Here is an 11,650-nt window from a genome sequence, read left to right on the forward strand (position 1 = left end):
AACTTACCCATAATTGCAAGCTTTATTGAAACACCACGCATCAGCCCGCTATTATACACATATTCTAAAAGTAAACCAAACCGCCACTCCTCGTACCTGGCATTCTGTGCGCGTTTTTGCACAGTAGCACAGTGCCTCTCGATTGTAGACGACAATTGTGAACGGCATTTTTGTTTTGCAAAGTCATTGATTTAATTTACCGTGTTACCTGGTAACGCGCGTTTTCACTTCCACTCGCTTTTTTAAGCTGTACGCGCAGGCGTTTGGAATCTACCGCTTCTGAACACATGCGTCATGTAGCCTACAGTCAGTGCCTGAATTTGCAGCCGAGTGGGGTGTGAAGTCAATGAGAGAAACTCTTCAGACTTGAACACAGTTCGCTTGATGAACTGGACACTCAAACAACACATGTATAGGAACGGGAGGTTTAGATAGCTGGTCTCCTTTTGAAAATCGTTTCAATATTTTTATATTGTTAAAAAAACTTCGTGATGACATTTCTAATTTGACACTGCGTTTTGGAAAACAAATATTAACCGAACAGCCGTAGGCTACTTTAGTGAGACTACAAGGCGATCAGTCGGGGTTCATTTTCCTATGGCTAATCATGATCGGAATAAGAAGATCCTTTTGGATTTAGCGAAACATCCCGATAACAGCCAATGCGCCGACTGTGGGGCTCCAGGTGAGTGTCCGGTATTTTGCTTCAACGATACAGTTTACCCAGTGCGCGTGCCGGACGGCGATTTTTTTGTGTGCGCACGCTATAGAAACAGAGGGGTACTCGATTCCGGTACTTCATTAATATTTTAACACTTTTTTCTGGCGTGTCTATTTATGAATACCGCTGCATACTTTAATTTTTGTGAATAAACTGGAATGTTGTTTCCTTTAAAATGAACTGTGATCAGCCATATGTCAACAGCAAAGATTAAAAAATCCGAATGAATCGGCAGTTTGTAGAAGACGCACGATTGGTAATCTAGGCTACCTAACTACTACAGAAAATGCAATCGAATGCATTTCTATGTTAAATACAGTCACACGTGACAAAACCCACACACCTTGAATCGTAAAAGATGCCAAAATATCAGCTCTAAGTTCATAGGCACACCATATCCTCTGTCCTATACATAGAGATGTTACAGGACTGTGGCTACAGCCTGTGTATCGATACCCAACCACACTTAGATTGTATCAACTGTCCAGTTTTTCGGAGCCAAAGTCACCACTAGCTAATCTATTTCCTCGTGTGGTTAGATGAGCACTGACGATGGTATGCCATAGATATACCATTTAAAAAAAAAAAAAAAAAACTGAAAAAAAAACTTTCTGAAAAGTGCAGTTGCACCCCTAACGCTCCAGGCAGTTCACTTCGTCTGGTTGTAGGTTGCTATGTTTGAAAAGAACAGTTGTCGCTTGGGAAAATGCCTATATTGAACTACACCTGTTTGAATGTGCGCGCATAGTGTCAGCACCCGTTAACAGACATCTCGTCCCTGTATGCTGCAGACCCTGACTGGGCGTCTTATAAACTCGGTGTCTTTCTGTGCCTCAACTGCTCCGGGACGCATCGCAACCTTTCCACCATCAGTCGCGTCAAATCCATTCGTCTGGACTTCTGGGACGATGAGCTTGTGGAGGTACAGTGCCGCATGTCTAGGGAATGGCTGCGTGAGATGGAATGTATAGCGTTGTTATGCTAAAGCTGGAAGTTTAACTTAAGAGAAGTGGCTGCAGTATCATTCACATCTCAGATGTCTTGTTGTTTCTTTGGGGTTTGTTTGCATCGGGCGAACCTGCAGTTCATGAGAGCCAACGGAAACGCTGTTGCGAGAGACCTGTTTGAAAAAGCAGTCCCTCCGTTCTACTATCGACCACAACAGCAGGACTGCGCGTGAGTACAGCTCTAAAGGACATGTGACAATTTCAGCCTCACAGAGTGGGCCTGTCAACAGTCTCAACACGTATTAATGCTGTATAACGTTCAAAAATTAAAGATATTTTTAGAAGTGTTTTCTTTTACCATTCGGACGTTGGAAGGGAAGATATAAACGACCTCTCTCTTATAGCAGAAATAAGATGAATGCCTTACCTTTGTGAAGCATAAATGACCTCATTTATTTGCCTTAGTAAAGCAGAAATGTAACTGCTGCTGAAATATGCACTGCACTCTTTTTAGAGGGCAACAACCAGGAGAAGTGCAAATTCCAACCCTGAACAGGACTCTGCCATTGTACCTTGCCCTAGGTGCTCAGTCAAAAGCCTACAGATATTTACACTCCAGACAGTCTTCGTGCATGGTGCTGAGTTAAAGATTGTACATCTACAATGTAAAGAATGAAACTCGCACACTTGATGTTGCTCCACACCAGTGTGAGTTATTTAACTTCATTTGCTGGAATGAAGATCCCTGCAGGGTTGAAGCATACTGGAGCAAGAGTTACTGTGGGAGTTTCAATATTTGCATGGCGGATACCCACCCTGTACTTAACCTAAGTTAACGTTAGATATGGAGTATAAATACGTTAATCAGTTGTGTACATGCACAAAGTGTCAAATGTAAGTAGTGTAAAGGACAATAAGTTTGCTAAGGGCAATATAGATAAGCAAACATGTAATATAATAAGTTTCTGTTGATGTACATCACTGATCCTACAGTTGAATAGTATGTTTCCAGGAAGGTGCATTTAGTAACATTGACAGGTTACTGGATACTCTCCATTGTTTTTGATAAGATTTGTGCCTAGGTGATTTTACTGTGTCAGCAGACCACAGAGAAAAATAGTTTAAAACATGAAACAAAACTTCACCATGTACATTGAGGTTATGGTGAAGGATGTCAGCAAAAGCGTGTAACCTCAGATGATGTTTGTATTTTTTTCTTTTGTTTTTTTTCTTTCTTGTTTGGTTGTCTCTCCACAGCAGAAACAGATATAGGTTTCATTTATCACATTAATTGATGTATTAATATTTGTGGTGTTGTTGGGGGGGAGGGGGAGGGCATGAATGATGACCAAACACATTAGTACATGCAGAGGAAGGAAGAGGTATAGCATTGTTCTAAACTAGAAAGGGAACTACCCTTTAAATACCAGATGGCTGAGCTGACTGAAATGTTCTGTTCTAAGGTGTACACCTTGGCTGTGTGTTACCAGCTTAGCTCATAGCACAAAAAGACACACTCTGAACAAACAACAGAGGTTAGACCCATGTATCAATATGCACGTCTGTATATTCACTGAAGCAATCCATGTTAGATATCTTTCCAAAGGGTGCTCTGGGATTTCATCCAGCAACCTTCTGTTTACAACTGCTGTAACCAGTATGGCACAGAGCTGCCCAGGCATACTGTGTACCTTATTGTTAAAACTAACTTGTCACTGAAGAGGTTGTTCTGGACACAGTCCCATGCCTGATAAAGAAGAAGATGTTTTAGTACACTGAAGGAAGTTGTTAATGAACAGTAAGTGCTTCAGTAAAGATTGTGACTGCATAAGATGTGAAACCTTATGCCATAGGCTGCAGGGGCATGTGCACCCTGACAGTTCCGTCATGACTGGGGTGTGAACACGTCTGGGGGATTGGGTGTGAAAATCGGACATTAAAGGGATGATGTCTTAAAACAGAGTCCTGAGAGAGCAGTGGATTAGAGCCAAGTACGAAAGACAGGAGTTCACAGGAGAGATCCAGCAGCCCTACGCCTCAGGTAAACGAGTACATTCAGGGGCTACCATTGACAGTTTTTCCCATAAATGACATTGATGTCACAGTTTTGGACCTGATCATTTGTAGTACTGGAGTTGTAGTACAGAAATGCAGAGTCATAACTTGGTTCAGTAATCTCTCGTGTGCGGTTTAAATTAACTTTATCATACACACAGACTGCCTTTTAAGCAAAATATTTAACACCACAGGTCATTCCCAAGCATATCTACCTCAGCTTGTGGAAAAACTACCTCAGCATGAACAGGATTTTAGGCAAAGGGAATGCTATGGATGACAGGTCAGTTGGTTTTCCTGGGTCTTCCCCAGCAGGTGTTTTTGAAGGGATGCTCTGGAAGAAGGGAAAGGACAATGGGCAGTTCTTGAAGAGGAGATTCATTCTGTCAGACAGGGACTTCACCCTGAGATACTTCACAAGCGATGGGGTGAGTAGGCCTGCATCTTTCAGAGGAACATCCAGCTAACGTTTTGAGCTGGGTCAGTGCTAAGACAGTATGTATCCCATGTCCCCCCTCTCAAGCCAACCAAGGGCCCCAAGGCGGTGATCTCCATAGAGACCCTGAATGCCACATTCCAGCCAGAGAAGATCGGCCACGGGCACGGGCTCCAGATCACTTACCTGCAGGATGACCACACCCGGAACCTGTTTGTGTACCATGAGAGTGGTCAGGTGATCTGTACTCCCCTGCTAAAAGAACATTAGTTTCAGTGTCAGGAGACTGGAGAAGCGTTGCAGCTGCTCTGTGTGGAGTTCAGATCCCAGAGACACAGGGGGGGATGGCACACAGTTCATGTATATGCATTAATTTTTCTGTTTTTGTCATTTTGTCATCCTTTGCATCTTCCTCTTGCTCTGCCAGGAAATGTGTGTCTGAAATCTGACATTATCACCTGAACTGTGGCCTCTTTCCTCAGGAGATTGTTAACTGGTTCAATGCTATTCGAGCTGCCCGTCTCGCCTATCTGAAGACAGCCTTCCCAACGGCCAGTGATAGCGAAGTGAGAATGATGCCCGAGCATTTACCTAACAGTGTCTGTGGTGGCCTTTAAGTGTAATGCATCTCAATCTATGGTACAGCATACAGCAGGGCTTCTCAACTGTTTTTTCCAGGGGGTCGGATTTTATTTATTTATTTATTTATTTAACATTTTTTTAATTATTTATTCATTCATTCATTCATTTAAATCATGCTGGAAGCTCCAAATTTTTTGACTTCCAACTGAGAAAATGTGAGAAAAATTTGTACGTATATCTATGAATGATGCCAACGCAGTGTTAAAATAGGAATGGCTATTTTTCATAGTGGAAAACATTGGCATTACCCTCCATTGATTCCTGTGTGTGGTAAACACAACAGGTGAAAATGCTTATGAAAAAAATACAGCAATACTGAAAAAATATTTCAGGTTCACAATCAGTTCCTGTTAGGAAGCCAGACTAACAGGAGTAACAGCGCATATGCACAAGAGAAAAACAAACATGATTATATTTACTCATGCTGTTCATTGTCCTGGACATACAGAATGAAGTTCCAAGTGCTTGTAATCAGTGATTGATATTATTAATATGTTTCTGCTTTTTCGGGTTTCTCAATTAGAAGAAGGCCCAAAATGAAGTCCACTGCAGGCTGGATTTTGCCCTTGGGCTACTATCTGAGTAGCCCTGTTGTACAGTATTCTTACCTGGACATTTTGACTGAGTGCTCTCAAATCAAGATTAGTGTGCATCTAGTTTGTATAGCGTGAACTTTGTTGTCTCTTCAGGACTAGGTACCAGTCTTTAAGCTTTGAGTTGTTTTTGTGGTGAACAGTGTGTTGCTTAGCAGTGTAGGAAATGAAGTAGAGTTTTTGCCATAGTTACTCTTGGGGTTGCACTTATGTGCTAAATTAGTCAGTAGTTTCGGCTGTGAGCTGGCTGCTCTGCTGATGGTTAACTGGGCAGGTTATTTCCTGCATGTGCCACTTCAACAGCATCCTCGCCAGTCAAAAACAAGGAAGTGTGGGGGTCCATCAGGGGAGGCCACCATGAGAGGCCCTGATACAAGTTAATCATATGCATCTTCACCATGCCTGCTTATTTATCCATCCGTCATTGTCCCCATCATTCATCTTAGTTTTTTACTCATTGTTTAAGAGGGTTTTCTTTCTTCATCTGTTTAGTCTGCAGTTTTGTATGTTGTTTCGTTGTTTCATCATCAAAATCCCTCACCTCCGAGTGTTTCTCCTGTCTCCTGAAGCTGATGCCTTGGATAACAAGGAGTTACCTGAAAGAAGGTTACATGGAGAAAACAGGCCCGATGGTGGGTACTTCACTGAGTTACTGTTACGTGCCATGTGAATGTTTTTGTAGTGCTGCATCAGCTTGAGCTGTGTGCTCTAGCATGTCCGTCAGTCGCTCTCTTTGAGACTGGAAAGCGTGAAACTGTGCCAGCACTGTTTTTTTTTTAACTGACTGTGTGGCGGGTTTTGTGTTTGACAGCAACGAGAGCCATTCAAGAAGAGGTGGTTCATCTTGGACTCTCAGGAGAGAAAGCTGCTCTATTTCAAAACCCAGCTGGTGAGAGATACCAGATCTTCACGCTTTTTAGGAGTTCACTAGCAAGAGTTAATATGTGGTTATGCTCAGGGGTTTTTGGTGCGGAATAAACTCTATTTTAGAAGGCATTCCTTCCTTAAATCTTTAACCGATTTGCTGATTTGGAACAGGTTCCCTCATTCTGCCTCTCCAACTTCCTCTCATCTGTGTGCATGTTCCTGTGTGTGTGTGTGTGTTTGTCCGTCTGTCTGCATACTTGTGTGTGCACGTGGACGTGTGCATTTTTGTACATTTGCATGTGTGTATATGCACATGAGAATGTGCACATATATGTGTTTTTGTGCATATCTGTGTGTGTATTTGTGGGCGTGAACGCATGTGTGCATGTACATGTGTGTCTTCGCACATGTATGTGCATATGTTTATGTATGTGTCACTCATGCTCGCACATGCATATGTGCATGTGTGACTGCGGGATCTTGAAGGACGCGATGGAGCTGGGCGCAGTGTTCATCGGCACTGAGAACCACGGTTACTCCGTGCGGGAGAGCGAGCCCCGGGGCGCCAGGGGGAACAGGTGGAAGTGCGGCGTGACGGTGGAGACGCCCGACCGGCAGTTCGTCTTCATGTGTGAGCAGGAGCGCGACCAGAGGGAGTGGGTGGAGGCCTTCCGGCAGGTCATCTCTAAACCCATGCTCCCCCAGGACTACAACAGTAAGATCCGCTCAATCCGGCACACTTCCCCTGAATCTTTCACCGATGAAAATCCAGGGTCAACCTATTGCCAATCTGGCAGCAATGGGCCCACATGAATTTATGAAATAAGTGCTGGAATTTTTGTCAATGACTCACATCTCATTCTGTCATCTGTGATTTACTTCTTTGTGAAAGGTCTCCATGTCTAATATGTAAGACCCACTGAAAGGGAATACAGTAGTGAACACTCAGTGGGTTATGTCCTCTCAATAGGCTCACTGAGCAGACATTAGTGTGTACGTGAGGTGGGCTTCCTGTCCCAGAAAGCAACAGGATCTGAGCTACACTGCACCTGACAGGTTGCCTGGCTAATTTAGGGTTATATTTTAACAGCTGAGGCAAAGCTGAGGAGGAAAAGATGACTGCTGGAGTGTGTAGACACAATCGAGAGCGCCGGGCCCCACACACCTGCCAATGGATAGTGTGGCCACCCTGTCAGGGGACAACTCACAGAGCGAGATGAAGCCAGCTAATATTCCCATGGTATCGGCATGAAATGGTTGAGACCTGTTGGATGAGGCCTCTTCCTTAATGCGATGGGAGTTAAACATGGAACTTCACCCACCCGCTGATCCTGGATGATCCTCTTCTCAGCTTTGGACTGTACTCAGGACAGACAGGTTTGGTGTCGCACATCTATCAATCCAACAGGAAGCGTTCTTTAAGCATTTCATCCACGCCCAAACGAAGTGTAAGAGAAATAGTCCTAGTGCGACACTACTGGCTGTACCCTTTAGCTACACAGTACTTGATCAGACAGGTTCAATGAAGGGGTCACCATTACTCCACTTCACTGCCTCTTGTATCCAAGGCAACCGCTCTCCTGCATTCTCCTTTTTCACTGTCACTGTGACCGCAGATCTAGCAGTGGTGACTCACTGATACTGCACAGGGGCTACAGTGACGACGCAGACGCTGTCCATCATTGGGATTAATGCACAAGAACAATTGGAAGGAGATGAAACTGGAGGCAGAATTAAGAATGACCGGAAGGCTCTCTACCTCAGAGACCAAGAGAGGGATGTGCTCACTGTCCACTAATCTAGTTCACATTCCTCTGGATTGGAGCAGGGGTCGGGATGCACTTCTTTTTTCTTTTTTTAGTTTCCTCCTCTCATCCTGCTTTTAAAATGTATAATACATTGTTTGATATTTGAATTTGTGTCGGTATTGCATATGAAATTTCAGTTTTATCACCAAATTAACTTGTGAAAGCTGATTAAGAGCACTAACATTCCTGTACTCTCTAGAGTGAATTGCTGAACCATGCTGGATGCTATTACAGAACTACTCTATTTCACTAGGGTTTGCTTTGGAGTTGTGCTGGGCTAGTGAGCCATCTACATGACTGTTAGCAAAGAAAAACAATATGGACACAATAAATGACTAATTGTGCATTTACCATATTCATCCATTCACACGAATGGCATATTTTACCATGCCTGGACATTCCCCTTAAAGGTATGTAGTTTCTCCTGAAGCACTGACCTAGGATCAGTACACATGTCCCCAATCCCATAACCAACCAATTCACGAAAGAGTTGAATCTGATGCAGGATTAGATGTTTTGGGTACTGTATGTGTACAAAAACCGCACAACTGATAACCTGACATGACTACCTTTGCTCTGTGATGGTAGATTGCTTTGAGATTATGCTTCAGGAGATTGAATTTTTACAGAATCTGTGGCATCATCGTGTGCTGCTTTTGCCAGTTACAGAGGTTGCTAAGAAAAAACCCATGTACTAAAAAGGAATTTCTGCTGTGCATTAGACAGTTCTTGCCATTACAATCAACAGACAACTATTCAGCCTATGGGACAGTGAATGATATAGGAAGCTTTGATTATATCTGCAAGGACATTAGCACATGCCTGTTTCATGTAGCATATAGACACAACTGAATCAAAGTCATTTATTCAAGGGGGGGTGATTTGTACCAGATAGTTTAACAAAGTTCTGTTTGTAAAATAAGCATACACAGTAGCTGAAGTATATAACATTAATTACTTGTAGAGCTCTTTTTTACAGGGCTACTAAGGAAGTTTGTTTCAACTCAGAGATCAGGAAAACAAGTGAGATTCAGAATTTGAAATATGATTAGTGAAGTGGAGTTGCACCATGCATAGAGAACATTTTGCACATGGCTTGAGTTTGAAATCTTGTTAAAAAAATTGCATGTGGGGTAAATATTTGTGCATTCTATAGATCTGTCAAATCTAGCATTGTACACATTCCTTTCAAGAAAAGTGAACTTTCTACTAGTGCTGTCGACGGTTTCACTGAATCCCAGATCAAACCATTCCAGCACAGTAAGGAACTGAAATACAAAACGTTTTGGCTGTTTTTGCAAAATCAGCATTGATTTGAAACCACAAGTCAACCAGATGCTGAGATTTCCTTTTCATTGCTGACAATGTAGATCTGACCACAGAACGGCCTTAAAGGCTGTCTAAAGGGATGACTTCTTGGCTGAAAAGCTAGTGAAACTCTAATGTAAACTGGAAAGAATGCTGCTTCCATTGCGGTCGATTAATTTCTTTTCATTGGTTTCATTGGTTATTGGCACAACATAGAAAAATGGAGAAAAGGTCTATATGACAGACTCAACTGTAATGTTCTAGCCATAGTTGTTCTTGTTATTGATCAATTCTGTGGGTATTCACCACAATGTTTTATAATCTGCTGTCTGTTTCAATCACTCAGCTTTGTTTAAACTCCACTTCACTATCATGGCTGGAAAACTCATACCAGATTATGATGACCACATTATTTTATGATTGGTGTGAAGAATAGAACCACATGCAGTATCTCCATGGTTCACCTGTGTGGGATAAGTGGGAAAAAAGCTGATTTGTGTGGACCCCAGATCGATGACTGTGAAATTTTCACTTAAAAAACAAACAAGCCTTACCAGCTAGCTCACTCTAGTGGCAGCCACATGAATGTGATTAAGAGCTGCTGAAACTGAAAACTGAAGGCTACAGCTGGTTGCATGTTCATGGCTTTCATGTAGGTTTTTATGATAAGAGCTTGTTCCATATCCACGAGAATTCTCACTAGCCCTGCACGACCCTTGTCTCTTTATGTCCCCTCTGTGGTGATTCATGTCTGCAGAACCTAAATTTAGGCATTTGCATGGCTTGCATTTTGAACATCCCTCAGTTATTGCTGGTTATTTACTGAGGCATATCACCTGTAGCTTTTCACGCAAGGGCACAACGTTCTACATGCTGGTCACAAGCCCGTCACTCCAGCCACCACACCTCTATAGCCCTGTTGTGGACAAATATATAGCCCTTTATTTTACAGCTCTATACCACTTCATGTCATTATGATTCTTACTCTGTTATTTGTTTCTATAACAATCCATGTTCAGGTGATTACAGCTTATTGCAGGTTTACCACATTTACCACATTTTTGGCCAAGCTGTATAGTGCAACTGATACACAGTTTGTGTGGGAGGAGAGAGTGCTATTCTGTGCAGAGAGCACATTACAGCAGCTCCTGCAACCATCGTCAGTCAGCTCCAGTACGTCAAACCTGCATTTAGACTGGCTGTCACTGATTCTGGGTCATTTCTTATAAAACGGGACCGACCCTGGTGTGGCACTCTCGATTGTTCTTAAAAGTTTGCTATGCTATTTGGGTAGGCCTTGCAGTTTGTGAAGCTCAAGGACACATATAGTGAGAGTAAAAACAATTGTTGGGACTGAAAAGTGTCAAAGACCTGGCAGGGATCATGTGTGTATATAAGAAGGGGAATAAGGAATAAGGCATTTGATATTTCATTTGAAAAGTATGTTTTCCTTGAAGAGATGTCAATTATTATGCATTGTATCAAACCGTGTAGAGTGTTGCACAAATTGCCTTCACTGGCATGAGTTGACAAGATTGACTGATGCATTTTACAACTTATTTTTGCTGGAAATGGTCCCGTACAGACATGCACATCAATCTTACCTTAATGTGATTCACACAGAAACATGGGTAAATGTTAACGGTAAAGCATTTGTGTATGATATTTTTTTGAGTATGTCACGAAGGAAGACAGATGAGGGTAACACTGAAACTGCTGTTACTATGATCCTTTACTTTATGAGCTGATGACATTATGGGTGACTTACATTGATTGCATTATACAAACAATTCATTTATGCATGTAAGTCTTTGCTGAAGCAGTCCAGGTTAAGTCTAGGTTAATAGTGCCCCATGGGTCTTTTTAGGGATCCATGATGATATTAGGCCTTTTTTCTGGCAGTGGAACACAGAGGACCAGCATTTAATGCCTACAGTTATTTGGGAAAGACATACACTACTCACACACACTACCCACTGTACCAGTAATTCATATCATTTTTGAAAGGAGCCCCCGATGACTTCACACAACACAGTGCTTTGCTTGATCTGCAAAAAGAAAAGAAAACATAATATATGTCTATCTGATCATTTTCTGATTTATATTTCAAATGTCCCCTCATAGTGTAAGAATATATTCCTACAGGTACCAAGATCCTGAGGGATGTGGCTCAACTGTTTACTACCACTCCAATGTCTTGTCAAATTGATCTCTGTCTCTATAAAAAAAACTAATTTCATATTACTGTGGAAAGTTTGTGTATACTGTCACTG

At 42.3% G+C, this 11,650-nt stretch overlaps 1 protein-coding gene across 1 annotated transcript; it reads left to right on the forward strand.

Moving 5' to 3' along the window:
• Positions 1 to 431: 431 nt before the first annotated feature.
• adap2 (ArfGAP with dual PH domains 2) lies at positions 432 to 7,453 on the forward strand. Its single transcript, XM_036553192.1, has 11 exons — positions 432 to 685; positions 1,513 to 1,643; positions 1,806 to 1,897; positions 3,630 to 3,709; positions 4,039 to 4,151; positions 4,247 to 4,396; positions 4,642 to 4,725; positions 5,964 to 6,026; positions 6,206 to 6,283; positions 6,748 to 6,976; positions 7,352 to 7,453. The coding sequence occupies exons 1-11, from the start codon at positions 598 to 600 to the stop codon at positions 7,378 to 7,380; spliced, it is 1,137 nt and encodes a 378-aa protein (XP_036409085.1). The 5' UTR covers positions 432 to 597; the 3' UTR covers positions 7,381 to 7,453.
• Positions 7,454 to 11,650: the final 4,197 nt, after the last annotated feature.

Source organism: Megalops cyprinoides, chromosome 19 (genome assembly GCF_013368585.1).
Source record: "Megalops cyprinoides isolate fMegCyp1 chromosome 19, fMegCyp1.pri, whole genome shotgun sequence".
In the NCBI taxonomy this organism is placed as follows: Eukaryota; Metazoa; Chordata; class Actinopteri; order Elopiformes; family Megalopidae; genus Megalops; species Megalops cyprinoides.